At 37.8% G+C, this 18,440-nt stretch overlaps 1 protein-coding gene and 1 long non-coding RNA gene across 3 annotated transcripts in view; one reads left to right on the forward strand and one right to left on the reverse strand.

Annotated features, from left to right (window-relative positions):
• The window catches only part of KIFAP3 (kinesin associated protein 3), a 165,123-nt gene extending 160,279 nt beyond the window's left edge, over positions 1-4,844 (forward strand). For both annotated transcript variants that reach the window (XM_073804570.1, XM_019918423.3), the window contains one exon: positions 3,297-4,844. Coding sequence is in view for 1 of the 2 variants with exons in the window: in XM_019918423.3 (XP_019773982.2) it covers positions 3,297-3,405 (109 nt within the window). In the remaining variant the exon portion in view is untranslated. The remainder of the gene's footprint in view (positions 1-3,296) is intronic.
• LOC109547148 (uncharacterized) lies at positions 565-12,738 on the reverse strand. The gene is made up of 2 exons (XR_002172869.2): positions 12,582-12,738; positions 565-1,454 (listed from the first exon to the last, which is right to left on the reverse strand). It is a non-coding gene; the product is annotated as an uncharacterized lncRNA (long non-coding RNA).
• Positions 12,739-18,440: the final 5,702 nt, after the last annotated feature.

An 18,440-nucleotide genomic window follows, 5' to 3' on the forward strand; every position in this document is an offset into this window, starting at 1 on the left:
ATAGTTTAGGAGTACCAGGAAGAGAATATGTACGTATGGAGACACACATGCAGTGTTGGATTAAATTCCAATATAAATAGCCAAATATACAAACTCTTCTCTGAAGCAGGATGGTCACACAGGGCACGAGCAGGTACAGCATATCACAACTTAGTTTCTGTTGGTTCTGAGGGTCCCTGTTGAGGGCATGCAAGTGGCTTTAATACTGTGTACTCTAAGTCAAGTCTTAGTGGATCAGGAAAGGACAATTTTTGCTGTGATACTTCCTTTTATATTCACGTTTCTGTCCCCTTCCAGAAGAATTTATATAATCCATCTGCTTCTGTTGGGAAAACTTACATTAGGCTCTCCTGGTTTGAACCAGATTCAGCATTAACAAGGCTACATCCTTATCCCAAGGGAGAAAGTAGAGTAAGAGTTCACATGTCCCAGAAGAATATCTATCTCCAGGTTTTAACAGCCTGAAAAGTCCAATTTCCTCACTATATTAGAACCAAGTGAGAGACTAAAGAATCAAACTATTCTGTATCAGAGTGAATTTTATTTAAAAGATATTAATTGTAGGGATATGGTTGATCTTTCATGATACAAAAGGATATAGAACTTAGAGTACCACCAGAGTACCCACACTGGTCATAATGTTTCACATATTCTTTAAACAGCGATTTGATCTATGATACATGATGGATAATTCCAGAAAAGCTCATTTTAAGAGTTGGTCTCAAATTCTCCTATTTGAAAAATTTCCCCATATGATATTTATGGAAGTTCACAAAAATTTGGTTTTTACATTGTAATACAGAAGTCTCTGGGTTAACTATTGAGTGCATAAATAGAAGTTTATTGCAGTAAACCTGCAGGCTCAGAAAACTCAAACTCAACAGTGTTCAAGATTTGGTCTTACTTTCACTGACTTGGGGATGCATATTCTTACCAAAAATTGTGACTAACATATTTTTTAAAAATCCATTTGTCAATTTACAATGAAAGTATAACCAGCAGGCAGATCAGATATGTCTTAAGTTTATTCTTTACCCTGTTGGCAAGCCATATGAGAAAACAGTAATCAGAAATTTGTTTATTGGTCATAGAAATTTAAAAGTTTTGCAGTTTGAATGTGTAATAACTTTAGACTCAGAACCTTTGTTAATGCCCCTTCCTCAATGAGGACAAGCCTGCCAAAAAGGTCATATATTCCTGATGGTGTTATAGGTCACCCCAAGGGATTGCTTGGGTTGGTTCCACTACAGCATTGCCTCTGAGGAGCTCCTTGTTCTGTGCCAACATGGCTGACAGACACCCTTCTCAGTACCGTCATCTTCTTTTAGGTAGAATTACAGTCATATTGTTCCTCTGTGAGATGTTCTGTTTTGAAGGTACTTTCGCATATTTCTTCACTGATCAACCATATGCCTCTTGTTTCCAAGTTCTTAAAAGAGATCTCACCACAGCCCCTAGGTTAGTAAACAAAGACAAAATTAACTTGAGTTTTACCGAAGTCTGCTGCTATTCAGCCTCAGAAGAGATGCTAAAACATGTAAAGAGTGGCTGAAGGCAGGTAATAAGTAGAAAGCTGAAAAAGGAAGGAGCTGAAATCCACAAGCTCTATAGTCATCCTTTATATAACTGAGAGTTGTTTAGATACATGAGTATTTGTTAGCCTTAGTGCTTCAACAGAAAATTTTTCAATGGCCAACTTTTCCTCTAATTTTAAACTGATACAGGTGTGTCTTAGTCGTGGGCTCCATTAATTTCTAAAACATCTTTAAAGCTACCTCTAGAGTAATATTTCCCTTCATCAGAAAATTTAATCTTTCTTTCCATGGGACCAAAGTAGGAAAAGCATACTTGTATTTTGCCATTTCAAAATAAAATTCAGACTTAAAACTTTCAAACAACTTTTAGAAATTACAGACACAGTTTTTGATATAGAAGGAACCCAAAAGTTTGATTTGTCCAGGATCGTTCACTACAAATGCTAACCTAAACCTTATATTTCAGAAATTCCATTCCCCTAAGAGGTAGATTCACATGAATTATATGCCCTTTACTTTTAGTATTTAATCCTATTCCAACACACACACACACACACACACACACACACACACGCACACAAATTATTTAAAACCTTAACATTTTAATCGTTACTTCTAAAGCGTTTTAACTTAATCTCACTTTGAGTTGTGAGAAGAAATCAGTGCCTGTATGAATATATTTTTTAATCATATTGAGATTTTGCTGATAAAGGGAAAAGTATCTTTCCATCTAGCATTATCTGGAATAATCTTAAATCATTTAAATGTATTTATTTTTTCAAAGCTTACATTTCTGGGTTATAAATAATTTCTTTTGATTGGAAATAAGCTCACTAGCATTCACTGCATGCGCTATGCATGAGCATGTTATAGCTGCCATATTTGCCTGGCAAAATAATATCTTGTCATTTCGCTAAGTGTTAATAATTCTCTGACCCTTTAAAAGTACTTTTTCTTCTAAATGTATTAATAGATGAAAGAAGAATTTTTAAAGTAACATCAGTTTATCCGTGTTTCAATCCACCTTTTTAACTCTGAAGGTTATCTTTGGGCTTCTGTTATTTCCATAGAATAAATTTATCATTTATAAATTTATAATTATAAATTTGTAATCCAAAATTTATAATTTGCTTGCTGTAACTCAAAACATGTACTATTTAGTAATTTTTTTGCATTGAGGAGTCAGAAGAAGAATTTGCATATCAAATCTGGCTAACTTTCAAATTTTGTAAAATTCTTTGTCTTCTTTTAGTCATAGGCTTATGGTATGATTTGGCTCAAGTGAGAGTTTACTGCTAAAACTCAATTGCATGTCCTTACTAATAGTGGATTAATCCTATGAAATAGAGATCTTATTATAAATAACAAAACTCACTTTACTACAGTTTTAATTTTATCATTCCCTAGCAGTGTATTACTGATAGTTGCTAACATGTAAAATATTTTCACATTCTGGCATAAACGCCATGTATGAGTGTAATTCATTAAAACGTTTCTGATCTCTCTTTCTCTTTGTCTTCAATGGTACCTGATGACAGAGGTTTTCAACATTTTTAACAGAAGTTATTAGAATTAAATATTTATTAAACACATTTTTATGACTACAGTAATTTAAAGAAGAGAAAAAGTTAATGATAGCCAGCCACATAAGTCACTTTTGCTGCTAGGAAGAGAATTTTGGAGGTATAAAGTTCCAGGCCTCTTCTTTGACCTGCATTGGAATGAAAAATATAATAGATTATTCCTTTTTTCTCTTTTTAGCCTTGGAATGGATGGCTTTGGCCAATCGGTTGGCATTCTTGGACGCCCTGCCACAGCTTATGGATTCCGCCCTGATGAACCTTACTACTATGGCTATGGATCTCGATAAAGTCATCCCTCTCCATCTGTGCTCTCAGCTTAGAAGAGATCTGTGTGGGTTGGGTTAACTTTGAATCTTGGCCTAATAATGCATGTTGATACTATTGCGGGTCTGTGTTTCTTTTTACTTTTCCATACTGTTAGCTGCAGGTTAACTTCGACCCCTTCCGTCCTGTGTTAAGTACAGTTGATGCTTGACACTGTTCACTCATCAAACCACATCCTGATGCCGAATAATATTTACCATGAGACTCAAAAGGGAATGCTGAAAAGCAACTAGACTGGAAAACAAACACTACATTATGTACATTAATTGACTAATTTAATTTCTATTAAAAAGAAGCATAAAGTACAAATGAATTAGCAAAAGTCATGTGTTTCTATTTAATGTGTTTTATTAGGAGTTACATGCTTATGTAGAGTGCATATAATTTTTTTTTCCTGTCCTTTTTTTCCCCTTATAAACTCTTAAGTATTTCACGTGATATGTGCTACCTTTAAAATTTATAAAAAGAGTATCACCTTTTTTATTTCATGCCATGTGCCTGAAAGGTTGCTTCCCAAAGTTATTAACTATGATTTTTTGATTAACAGTGGAACATATGCCATAATTATGTTATATGTGAGTAGAGTTTCTTCAGCAATTAATTCAAATTAATTTTGTCTTTCTGATTTTTATACAGAAAACCTAGGACATCTATTAGTATACATGAAACTAGATTGGCATTGGGTTTTTAAATTTTATTATTCATGAAGTCTAAAATATGGAAAAGCTAATTATGTCTCACTGAAGAAAACTAAGGAACAAAATATTTTGCTCACTTAGATACCCGTTTCCCATTTGTTCACTTGTTTTTACAAGATTTAGGTAGTAAGAAATGGAAAGACATAATAATGAGTTGTGAAAATAACTCATGCATGTTATAGTATGGAAATATTTACTTGAAAAACAGAGCAAATTAAATAATTACAATCTACAGATATTTCCTTGAGCGCCTGCTGTGGAAGAAATTATATGAGGCTTTGAAGTAAATACATAGATCAAAGACAAGAATTTAAAATCTCATTGGTCTGCTATACTAGTTATTGGGCTTCATTTATATTTTAAGCATAGAATAGTAGAGCTGGAAAGGACCTTTGAAATAATTCAGTCCATCTATTTATTTGGGAAACCAATCCCATAGAGATTTAAAATATAGTCAACAGATATTAACTACCTGCTATGTATAAGGAAGTATATCATGCTCCTTAGGGAATAAGTGAATCTAAGATATGATCTGTGTCTTTGAACTCACAACCCAATTGATCTTTCTGAAAACATGTATATATTTGTCTTGGTTTCTATTTTAACTATAGAATATTAAAGCTGGAAAGGGCCTTAGAAACAACCCTATCAAACTCTTTTCAGTTGGAAAAACCATGCCAGGAGAAATTAAATGACTTCCCCAAGCTTATGTATTTAGTCTTTGACATAACCTGTCTTCATGCTTCCAATCCAGTAACCTCAATTAGTAAGTATCGTGCCTTATTACTTGTCATATGTACAAAGTATAAATACAAATAAGAAGTGACATTATTAGAAAGATAAAGCAAACATTCTATAACTTAACTTCCCTCATACCATTATAAACTGATTTAGGAAGAACATCCACAACAATTCATAACATTTCCAGGGCTGGTCTCCAGGGTTTACATGCACATACGCATTCTCCCTGTATATTTTTTTCATTATTTTAGGACTTCACAGAATTAGAAATTGTGATCTTTCCACTCAAGCATGGACTGATTTACCTTTGCATTATTTATGAAGGAAAATTTTACTAAAGGAATAAGGAAGAATATCTAAAATTCTTACATACTTCAGAGAACAAAAGGTTTTGGCCTTGGGCACTTTTAGAAATACTATTTATATGTAAGTCAGATATCCTGGACTTACCAGATTTTGTCTACAAATTAAAGTCATGTTTACTTTAAGAGCTAAATTGCCATGGCCTCAAGCCATAGTTTATAGCTGGAAAGTATTTCTTCTCAAGAGTTTTCTGCCCTTTCTGAGAGTTTTCTAAGGCGCTTTCTCACATGGGGCCAAGAATAGGTTCCTCATGTTCTGTTTCCTCCCCTTGTCCCTACACTGCTTCGTCTAGGCTGTTCATGAGATCACAGCTGCCCTCTTCTTGCGAGAGCCACCACTACTTTCACTCAGGACTTGGGGAAGAGAACACTGCTCCACCCTTTCCTAGCCCCTTCCATATGTGTGACACACCTATTGCTTAATTCTGCACAGCACAATAGAACTGAAGCCATATATCCTGTCATGACTTTACAGGAACCTCAGAAATGGTAGATGAGGTGCATCACACAAAATAACTTGCTACTATTACTAGTTGTAGCTACGATCAGAGGTTACAGTCACTAGGCTCTCACTTGGTGTTGCAGCGCTTACTCCGTGCCACCAGAAATATGCCAAGAATCTTTAGGACTCAAAGACTAAGCCAAATTGTCAGAAGGTCTCAGAGAAAAGAGGATGCTTTTTCTTCAACCCAATTGAAGGCCTATTTTTCAGAGTCTTTGTTTCTTGTTACAAGATTTTTTATTAGCTGCCTGATCTTCAGGATTTTAAAGACCTTGCATATTTTAAGTCATGAAACAGAGAAAAAGAGAGAAATATAAATTGATCTTCCTACTTTTTGCCAAGTGGTACCTGGAGGGTTTTTTCCAAATCTAGCCAATTTGTCCTGGTTATTGGCAGATCTTCCCAAATTCTATCATTGAGGATACATCAACGTTTTTAGTGAGGTGAGTTTGTCCTTTTGTGTCTTTGTTGCTAGTTTAATGAGAATTTGGAAAATATGGTGTCTCCTCAGATATCTAAAATCCCACATACACATTCTAGCCAGGTACCTGACAGTCTACTAGATTGAAGGGATAACATTAAGCTTCAATATATGTTCTCTATGGAGTATAGCAGAACCTCCCGACTATTTGGGATAAAGACTTGCATGAAATAGAGAGGCATTAAAGAATAGAATTAATAACACTGAGAAAAATCAGTGATAAAGAAAAATTTGATAAGCTCTCTGAGAAGGCAGAAGAAAATAACATAGATTAAATAATATATAAAAAATAATATAGAAGATAAAAATCAGAGCACCAATATTTGGCTGGTTGGTTTTCCAAGAAAAGAGTTTTTGTTTTTTTAAGGTACAGGAATAACAGCCAAAGATAATAGAAGAAAATATTACTGAGCTGAAAAGGATTTTTATCCCTGCAATATGTGAACCATTTTTTAAAATGGATACTGACATCTATTTTGACATAGAGAAGTTCTTGATAAAAATGAATTAAAATTTCCATAAGAATCCTGAAAAGAAAGACAAAATACCTTCAGAGAAATTGACTGCCCTTAGACTTTTGACATTAAGTGGCAGAAGATAGTGGAGTCTGATCCATAAGGTGGTTTCAGTGAGATTTAGAACTCAAAAATACCATACTTGATCAATTTCTTTCTTCTTTTTTCTGTTTTGTTTGTTCTGGGTTTTTTTTTATTTGTTTATTTTAGTTTTTTGTTTTGTGAAGGAGATGGATATTCTTAAGTGAGAAAAATCTCATAGGAAAACAAAATGGCCTATATGGTCTGAGCCTTTTGTAAAGAGAAATCTCCCCTAAAAATTCAAACATGTTTGAACATCTTTGAACGTGGAGTTCAAACTTATACTATCTGTATAGTATTGGAAACCCTGGAGCACCTGGCAGAAACAAACGCAAATCTCCAGAGAAATATACCTTCAACCCAGGTTTCACAGGATTCTCACAGATGGAGATCAACTGAACATGCGCTCACATGGAAAGATTACAAAGCACATGAGGAAAGAAGCCACAATGAGAGAGAAAGCAGAGACAACAAACAAAAAGGCACCTTCCCCTAGCAGATATTGGAATTTTCATACAGAGAATATGTTTAAATGTGTTTAAAATATTTAAAGAAAGGGGATGTTAAACATGGTCAAGAAATAAAAGACAAATGGGAAACTAGAAATATATTGATATTTCAAGTTCAATGGGTGAGTTAAATTAGACACAGTTGACTAAGATAATAAAGTTAGATTTTTGAAAAAGTAGCCAGAATGTATGAGTTATAAAGATATAGGAATATAAGCAATTATGGGACATCAAATATAGGTGGAAAGTTCTAGAAGAAGAGAATAAAGGGATGAGGCAATACTTGAAGAAATAATTTTCTAAAATAACAAAAGATGAATATATCTTCAAAATGAGTGTCTTAGTCTGTTTAAACCACTAAAACAATACCACAGACTGTATGGGTTATAATCAACAAGCATTTCTTTCTCACAGGAAGTCCAAGATCATGGTGTTGGCAAATTTGGTGTGGTGGCTAGTAAGGACCCACTTTCTGTTTCATAGATGACACCTTCTGTGTCTTCACATGATGAAAGAGGATAAGGGATCTCTTTGGAGCCTCTTTTATAAGAGCACTAATCCCATTCATGAGGGCTCCACCCTCATGACCTGAGCACCTTCCAACAACTCTATTTCCTAATATCAACCCACCTTGAGGGTTAGATTTCAACATATGAGTTGTGCAGGGGCACAAACATTCAGGTCACAGCAATGAGGAAGAACACCAAATCTGAAGACAGGAAACACACACACACATATAGATGTACCAGCATGAAACTGAAGCATATCAAAGAAAAAGAAGAAAAAATCCAGAGAGAAAGAAAATTTACAAAGATACTATAATTGGGCTGACAATGATGGAAGCAAATAGCCAGTAGAAGAATATCTTCAATGAGTTGATAGAAAATAACTGGTCACCTATAATTGTATATTCAGTTAAACTCATTCCAGTATAAAAGGAGATTGAGTAAACATAAGCAAGCTTCTGGTTTTGCCAGCAATCCTTGGCGTTCCTTGGCTGGTAAATGCAGCACTCCAGTACCATCACTATCTTCCTTCTGTGTCTTCACATCATCTTCCCTCTGCATGTCTGTCTCTGTGTCCAAATTTCCCCTTCCTATAAGAATACCAGTCATATTGGATTAGGGTCCACCCAAAGATCTTATTTGAACTTGATTACCTCTCTAAAGACCCTATTTCCAAATAAGGCCACCTTGAGGTACTGGAGTTAGGACTTCAACATATATTTTGGAGGGGAGGCAATTCAACCCATAACAATATGCATATGCCGAAGAGTGTAGGAATAAGTTTCCTTTGTCCCACTGATGTTTTATAATCTCTGCTCGCCAAATTGCTCGAAACCAGTGATAAACAGAATATCTTAAAAGCAGGCAGAGGTTCAAAAAAAATAGACACATAGAGTGGATCAAAGATGAAGATGGCAGCAAATTTCTCATCAGAAACAATGTAAACAGGGAGACAGTGGAGCACTATCTTTAACAGTAATGAGAGGATAAATTGTCAACCTAGAATTCTATACCCAGTGAAAATGCTTTCCAAGAATGAAGGTGAGAAAAGACATGTTCAGGCATACAAAAGCTGAAAGAAGTTATCACCAGCAGAGCCACACTACAAACGTTAAAGGAAGTCTTTCAGGCAGAAGAAAAAATGATACCAGATGAAATATGGATCTCCACAAAAAAACTAAGAGCACTGAAAAAGGTAGCTAAGGGGCAAATATTTCCTATCTTCCTGGTGTTGGACTTAGAAGCTCCTACCATAAATCACTTATGGCATGGGGTGTGGGGGAGGAGGATAGGTAAAGGAAGGGAAAGGAGGAAGAAAGGAACAGAGGAGGAAACAACAGGAGGAGGAGGTAAAAGAGAAGAATGTCTGCTTAGTATTAGGCTAGTGAAAGGCTATGTGACTGACTTTGGCTCTCCAGAAGAATCTTAATTTTCCTTCAGGTATTTTCTCAGGAAAATTAATTTCTTCTCACAAAGAGCAAATAATCACATCAGACTACAGAGTTCTGCCCCAGCTCATGTTTGAGATGATTCTCTTTCTCACCCATTAGTAGGAGTAAAATGATGCTTGCTCAAACTCCATTGAATAATTTCGCTAGTTCAGTGGATCTCAAACATTAGCATACATGAGAATCAAGTGGAGGGCTTCCCAGACCACATTTCTGGGCCATATCCCAGTATTTCTGATTCAGTAGGTCTGGGATGGGGCCCCAAATTTTGCATTTCTAGTAAGTCCCCTAGGTGATGCTGCTGCTTCTGATCAAGGACCACACTTTTGAGAACCATTGCATTAGTTCATAGGGTGGGTACTATTTTTTATACCAGTATGCATTCAATAGAATCACCTGAGGAGTTTTTAAAAAATTCAGGTACCCGAACTCCAGCTCAAACCAATTAAATAATAATCTCTGGGACAGGAGCCCAAGAATCATGGTTTAAAAGTTCCTCTGGGTGATTTTAATGTACAGCTAGCGTTGATAATCACTGATTTACAGGAAACCAGTAAATATGCAGGGACTCCCACATGGAGCATGTTTTAAATGGCTGTGTGCACGTCCATCCACCTAAGTTATAGGTTGTGGATGAGTAGGGATGTTGTGAGCATGAAATTCCTGTGCTGGTAGATAACTATATCTGTAACACTTATTGCAGCACATGTGGCAGATGCTGATGTTTTGATGCTCCTATAGTTATTATATGTAATTCAGGCACCAAGACACAGGGATTCTGCTTCCACATAAAGCAGCCACAGCAAAAAGCACCAGCCTGAAAACCTACAAACACACAATGCAGTACACACAAAACCAACTGCCCTAATGGTCATCACAAATGGGGGTTGAGTTGCACAACTGGTCGTAAGTATTGTCATTGTCCCTGAATACAAGTGTAGGGCAGTAAGTCAATACTGCTTCTTGCCACCTACATCAGAAGTCCTTAGAATCCATCTACCATGTTCCCTCAGAAATAGTACCCTAGGAACACAATCCTAGGACCTATTTGTAGTATCTGTCAAGCTGGGACACCAAATTAGAATATATTTGGTTGGCTTTCACTAGTTTAGATCCCAATTTTTACATGTCAGTTACTTATAAGGGTGGTGCCCAACTCTCAGGATGTTGTCTGAACCCACCTTCCTAATACTTCCATGAAAAGAATCAGTGATGGATAGAACTCCTGTTGCCTCAGTTTTCCTTTTTACAGGCTCAGGGTTCAGGTTGCAGCATCTATTTCAAAGAGTTGCTATATTTAGAAACTTCTTCCTCATCAACTGAGTGTCTACATATAACACCAGTGCTTGTGATTGTTTTCCTACACCGGTTTTCCTTTAATTACCTAGCCATTTTGTTTTCATCTCTTTGACTGTAGGTTAGTCCATTATTTATAGCCCACCAGCCACGTGGCTTCCTGTGCTGTCTGTATTGAGATTGCGTGGAGCTAAGCATATTGTGCCAATTAGCTTAGTCCTTCTACAAGGGAGTCATCAGAGGGAAGCAAGAAGCCTAGTGTTTAACCTAATTCCAGGTTATGGTGGCATTGCTATCCTTGACCCACAAGTAGTCTTTGTGTTTCCTCTGTTCATCCTGCCAGTGTTGTTTATTTTTAGCAGAGGCTCCCCTCTGATCTCAATTGACATAGCCATCCCTCAGAATAGGAGAGGACCAGTGTTTGTCTTGCCACCTGCTTGTGAACGTAATAGTTCGGCCCTTTCCTTAAAGCACCATTGTCATTTTAATCAGACCAGGATCTAGGCCATCATTCTGGACTGTTCAGAGTTTTAACTGATCCAAAGTATAATTAGAAGCTTTGCTGCTATGGCTGTAGGCACCAGACCCATGAGGGCTTTCAATTCACATAGGTCCAACTAGATAGAAAGTGGTTGTTTTTCTAAGGATATGAATTTGTCTATGTCCCCTGAAATTCCTTACATCAAAATCCCACTGGTGGCTGCTGCTCTTTTCCTGACCCTACAGGGATCATCCTGAGATCTAAGATCCAAAGCCCACTGTGAGTAATACCACTAAAGAAAATTCTGGGACAGATAGAGTCAGGTATTTTTAATTGGTCTTATATCATTCAGAGTTTGATCAGGAAAACAGAACCACTCTGAGTGATATAGCATATGGAATTTATTACAGGAATTAGACTTCATATAATTGTGGGAGCCAATAGAGAAGTCTATGAAAAACTGCTTCTTCTTAGTTGTGCAGGGTTTGAAGTTGCTATAGGTCAGCTGAACTAGCAGTTGGGAATGGAATAGAGAACACTCCCGGGGAGCAAATCTAGACCTTAACTAAGGAACACTCCCTGACCCCAAAGTAAAAGGAATTAGCAAATGCTCCTGGCAGGATTTCAGATTTGCCATGAACCAACAATTCCCATTGCTCCCCTTTTTGAGTAGGAGTGTCCTTTGTGGTTATCCTGTCCCTGTCTCACCACTGCATATTGGGTGGGAGTAGAGGGGTGATGTGGCAGATAACTTACTTCAGTTCACAAGTCTCTGAATCAAGAGAAGCCGTAATAGAGGAGAACCTGAAAATCACACCCAAGGAGTCTCATCCTCACCCGAATATGATTTTGATGAGAAGCTCCTGTACTTCAAGCCAGAGCCTAATGCCATAATGGTAGGTGACTTTTGGGGGGAAAATTAAGTATATTTTGTATGTGGACAGAGTATAAATAATGTGGTCATACGGCTATGTGTATTGATTGAAAAAGATGGCCATGGTATTTTTCTGCTCCTCTCAACGTGAGACGGACTCTGTTTCTTCACTTCTTGAATTTGGGCTCACCTTGTATCTTGCTCTGACCAATACAATGTGGCAGAAATGATATGCGAGTTCTAGGGCCTGCACCTCAAGAAGGCTTGCAGCTCCTGCCTTTGCCCTTGTAGAATGCTCCCTGAGACTGACATGCTGTGAAAATACTTGGAGCCCAAACATCCCAGCTGTCTCAGCTGAGCTGCCCACCCCAACCCTGCTGACATATCACCAAAACTCAGTTATGTGAAGGAGCCCAAGTAAGTCCAGAAGAAGGACCTCCCAATCAACCGAAAAACTGAAAAATGATAAATTGATGTTGTTTTAAGTCCGTAAGTTTTGGGCTGCTGTGGCCGATTGTGCTTTCCAATGATGGCCCCTCTGATATATCCCATCCCACACGCTCATCTAACAAAGTGATATTGACACTCCCCCCATCTAGTAATGGAGTCTATGTCCCCTCCCCTTGAGCCTGGGTTTCAACCAACCGCGTTAAGCCGAAGTGTTGCTACATGACTTCCTAGGCTGTCATAAAAGTACTTTCACTTCTGCCTTGTTCTCTTGGAACCAGCTGCCATGCCGTGAGAGGGTCCAGCCACATGGAGAGGCCAGGTATAGGGGTTGCAGGAGATGGTCCCATCTGAGGTCCCTGCAGACAGGTAGGTTCAACAGCTAGAGGTGAATAAGCCTTCAGAGGAGTCCAGCCTCCCCCACACCCCCTGCCCTCAAAGCCCCACAGAGGACACCACATGAGCCAAGATGAGCTGCCCTGCCAAGCCCTGCTCAAACCCTTACAGATTTGTGAGCAAAAAGAAAAATAATGTTGCTGTTTGAAGCTCTTAAATTTGTGATGGTTTGTTATGCAGCAATTGATAACTGATATAAATTATATCAGAGAGTGATATATATAAAGGCCTATAAAAATGCTTCAAATCACAAGTACTAAGACTTCCTTAAACCTTTCACTTTCTCTCCACATCTACTACCAGCACTAGTATTTTGCACAGATAGGAAGACTGTGAGTCCATGAGAGTTGTTACCTAAATGAAGAACAATCAAGAACAAAAACATACCACCCTGTAGAGTGACTATTTTAATTCATTTGCCAGCAAAGTTATCAATTCCTATAAATCATGATCTCTCAAGGCCATTTAGAAATATTTTGATTACCAGAGGTCCAACATACGGGGCTTTGCAGTATAAAATACTTGTGTGTGATCCTCATGACCGCTCAATATAGAAACCCTGCAGTTGATTAACTTGTGAGAAGAAATGTTTAGCACGTACTTACCTTCCTCTACTCTTTTCTCCTCCAGGCCTCTTAATCTTGTTTGGCTGGTAGTTTGGGGAACTGAAGTAAGTGAATCTGGAATCTGGAAGTTGGTAACTGCTACTTAAAAGCAAAATAAATACCTCTTATGAGGTCAGTTCTTTTTCCTCCTTACCGGCAAGTTACCAGTGTCTCAAGTCTGCTGCTGTGTCATCAGCACTGGGCTAGGGCGTGATTGTGAAATTGAACCCCAGAGAGCATGAATATTATTGTTTGCACCAGGTGGAACGTGGAGCTGCACATTAAGGCCTAGAGTCCAGGAGGGCAAGTTAAAGAGGCATTGAAACTTCTCAGTTTAGCTTAACTTTCAGGGCTCATTTATTTCCAATCCTGGGCTGAAGGAATCCATTTTAATTCAGTGATTTCAGAAAGGAGACCCCTAATTTTGGAAAGGAGCTCAAAGGGATCTGCAAACCCCAGAAATGCAGTGAAATACTTTGAAAATGGAAGCCCAGCCTATCAATCATATCTCATTGAAATCAGTTAAGTCTAACCACTTGCTTTGTTTTTTAACATTCCTAATGTTGTCTTTATGACTATCCCCAATTAATTTTCTATTTTTGTCACACTTGACTTTTAGTAACGTAGAATATGACATAAGGCACCTACCGATACAGAGTTCCCTTTTGTTACAACTGCTGACAACAACTTGATGAGTATGATATCCATCCTCCTTCATGTGCAGGTTTGTGCATGCTCACACATTATATGGGCATTTTTAATTGAGAAAAAATTCACACACCATAAAAGGCCATTTTAAAATGTACAATTCAGTGGTTATTAATATAGTCATCAGTTGTGCAACCATCACCACTATCTGATTCCAGAACATTTTCATCAACCTGAAAAGAAACCCTGTACCAATTAGCATTCACTCCCCCTTCCCCTCTACCTCCAACCCATGGCAACCACTAATCTACTTTCTGTCTCTGTGGATTTACCTGTCCTGGATATTTCATATAAATGGAATCATAATATATGGGCTTCTGTGTTTGGCTTCTTTTACATAGAATAAAGTATTCACAGTCCTGTATGTTCTAGTATGTGTCAGCACAGATCTTCCTCGACTTACCATGGGGTTACATCCAGATAAACCCATCATAATTTGAAAATATCATAAGTGGAAAATATATTCGATGCACTTAACCTACTGACGATCACAGCTTAGCCTAGCCTGCCTTATACATGCTCAGAACACTTACATTAGCCTACAATTGGGCAAAATCATCTAACACAAAGCCTATTTTATAATAAAGTGTTGAGTATCTCATGTAATTTATTGAATACTGTACTGATGTAAGACTACAAGAGCTTCCAATCTAAGTTTACATTTCAGTTCCTTATTCCTTTATTAAATTATCTTTAAAATTACAAAAGTAATCTATGCTCACTATATCACAAAAAACACAAAACATGCAGATATATCATGAAAAAAAGTAATTCCATCTCCCTACCCCACACAGTGACTATCAAAACAGACTAGTATCTATCTTTCCACACTTCCATTCACCATTCATCAATAAATGCTTGTTGACAACCTACAATGAAGGTTAGATCAATGAACAAAACAAAGATTATTTCCCTTGTGGAACTTATATTACAGCAGAGGAGAAAAAAGCCATTTAAATATAATTGTTTAAAAAGATAGAATGGGGTCTCTCAGGTAAATATGAGTCACACGTTCAGGCTTTGAAGCCCTAAGGCCATGGAAAGGCAAAGGTTCAAGAATGAAAGGAATGAGAACTCTGATGAAAAAAGCCAGGCCCCCTGTGGTCTGGACCAGTCACAGAACAGCAATAACAGGATGTAATAGTGTTTGAATGTTTGACATGTGGTAGCCCTTTACATGCTTTACCTAATCTAACCCTCACAAACACAAGTAGGTACTACTTTAATCCTTATTTTGCAGCTGAGAACATGGAGGTTGAGTAAAATGAATTTGCCCAAGAATACTCCAGACAGTGAGCAGCAAAAGTGGGCTCAAACCAAGATCTGCTAACATTGGAACCTGCCATATTGGAAGAAAGTATGCAATGAGGTTGAAAATAGTCTTAGTGAGAGCAAAACAGGGAACTAGCTAGACGGTCAGAAAGTGGTGCTGTGATTTTGAAAATGATGCACAGTTGAGACTTTAGGGTATGACCTGAGAAAGACACATCTCTGAAGGGTGGCCACAGATGGTCGTGCATACTAGATTCTAGTGTCTGGTCCTCAGCTTTGCTGGATTGGAATTGAGAGTTTGGACACCAGCTATGATCAAGTTCTAGGAGAAAAAAAATAATAAACTCAAAAAAGACTGATGCATATAAAAGCAAGAAGCAAGGGACTTCCCTGGTGGCGCAGTGGTTAAGAATCCACCTTCCAAAGCAGGGGACACAAGTTCAGTCCCTGGTCCTGGAAGATCCCATATGCTGCAGAGAAACTAAGCCCATGCACCACAACTACTGAGCCTGCTCTCTAGAGTCCACAAGCCACAACTACTGAGCCTGTGTGCCACAACTACTGAAGCCTGAGTGCCTAGAGCCCGAGCTCCACAACGAGAAGCCACTGCAATGAGAGCCTGTGCACCTCAATGAAGAGTAGCCCCCGCTCATGGCAACTAGAGAAAGTCCGCGTGCAACAGTGAAGACCCAACACAGCAAAAAATAAATTAATTTTAAAAAGCAAGAAGTAATTTATTAATTTACAAAGAGAAGTAGAACCAGAAAGTATGAATACCTAGTTAGCGTGCACTCATGAGAGTGGCTCATATAGGCTCATGAGAGCCGACTGTTAAATGTTCAGAAAATTTGGAAGCCAGTTGTTAAACATAGCCCTTGTTAAAAATTAAATTACATAAACTCATCATTAAATAGATTATATTTTTAAAGGTAAGAAAGACTAAGAACTCATCACTTAAAACTTATTTTACTATATTATATTATTATCTATGCTCAGAGGTTATTTACATCTTTTATAGCTCTATGATGGAAATACTATATAATGTTGGAGCACATTTCTTTCCAACTCTGCATTCAGTTATGTCATATTGGTACTGTGAAGTTGGCCATGGTGGGAATATTTACACTATAGAAATCAGCAAATGCTACAAATCAGGGCTTTGTTTAATGTTTTGTTGATTGTCTAGAGTTAATAAAGTGATGAAGAATGTTAATAACAATGCAAATTAAACTTAAAAGTCTTTCTTGACCTACATTAGAAATTGAGGAAATATCCTTCTAGTACTCAAAAATATTACTGGTTTCAGCATAGAAGATAATTCACAACCAATATATGTCTTTCTTGTTTCATTTTCATCTTAACTGTTAATATAAATGAAAATAGTAGCCACCTTTCACATCAAAACTACACTCATCCACCAGTTGCAACCATAGGTTGATCATGAACACAAGAGTATAGCAAAAATCAATGAAATCATACTGTGAGAATCAACTGGTTATATGGAATCTACAGTAAAGAATATTATATATGGACAAAGAATCTTACACAGAGAGGCAGTAGTCTCTAAATTCATTTGTTCAGATACTGTGTTGTGTTATAGTTGTTTTTCTCTGTGTTGAGTATAGCTGAATCATACAGTATATCAGGATATTTACAACTTGATGAGACCATGATGCCCCAATTTTTATCTCCTGTCTGGGCCTCTGCAGTGATTCTTCAAACCTTTATAGCCATCAGCCGACTTGATAGCTCCACTTGGATGTTTAACAGGTTCTGCAAACTTGTTATTGTTTCACCATGCATCCAATTGCTAGAGCCAAACCCAAGGCAGCAACCTTGATCCCTTACTTCACTTCCTCTTACCAGCTAATACCATTCATTCTATGTCTTAGTGGGCTTGCACTGCCCAAACAAAATACCATAGACTCAGGGGCTTAAACACCAGACATTTGTATCTTCACAGTTCTAGTGAGAGCTCTCTTCTGGCTTGCAGATGACTGCCTTCTCACCCTGTCCTCATGTGGCAGAGATAGAGAGAGAGCACGCTCTCCAGTGTCTCTTCTTATAAAGGCACTAATCCCATTATGAGGATAACACCCTCATAACCTCACCTAACCCTAACTATTTACCAAAGGCCCATCCCAGAATGGGGTTAGGGCTTCAATACATGAATTAGGGTTTAGGACCTCAATATCTAGATTTGGTGATGGTAGTTGCAGGGTGGAGTTGGGGGTACACAGTTCAGTCCATAGCCCTCTATTCCAAAATATATTTCTGACTACTTAAGTCCATCTCTATTCCTTGTCCTGTAGCCCAAGTCACTATTATTCCCCACATAGACTATTGCTAAAGTCTCCTAACCTGTCTCCTTGCTGCCCTTCTCTCTTCTTATGATCCATTCTCCATATAATGGCCAGTGTGAGTTTTTAAAACTGTAGACTAGATTGTTACTCTCTTGCTTAGAATCCTCAGTGGTTTCCAAAAACGCTTTCCCATGACCCTCAAGCCCCAGCCTGTCTTAGTGGCCTCTTCGTGAACACTCTCCCCTTTACTTACTACACTCCAGCCACACTGGCCCTCTTCCTGTTCCTTAAACACATCAAGCTAGTTCCTGCCTTGGGATGTTTTCCGTTGCTGTCTCTGTGCCATAGATCTTCACATAATTATCATTCAGCGTTAGATCAAACATCACCTTTTCAAAGAGGCCATCTTTGGAGATCCGTCTAAAATAACTCCCTTTCCTCTCCTGTCTTACCCCTTACCCTATTACTCTCTATCACATTGGGGTGGCAGTACTGCATAATGGTTAAGAAAATGAAATCTGTAGGCAAACTACTCTATGCCATTACCAGCTGTGTGACTTTGGTCAGCTTACCTAACCTTTCTGTGCATAAGTTTTCTCATGGGTAAAGTGGGATTTATGTACAGCTTAAATGAATTAACGCACAGTAAATACTCAACACGTGTTAGCTGCTATTATTACCTTGTTTTATTTTTTTCATGGAATTTACCATCATCTGAATTTATCTTTATTCGTTTATATATCGTCTATCTCTCCCCTTATGGCCACCCCCAC

Source organism: Tursiops truncatus, chromosome 1 (genome assembly GCF_011762595.2).
Source record: "Tursiops truncatus isolate mTurTru1 chromosome 1, mTurTru1.mat.Y, whole genome shotgun sequence".
NCBI lineage: Eukaryota > Metazoa > Chordata > Mammalia > Artiodactyla > Delphinidae > Tursiops > Tursiops truncatus.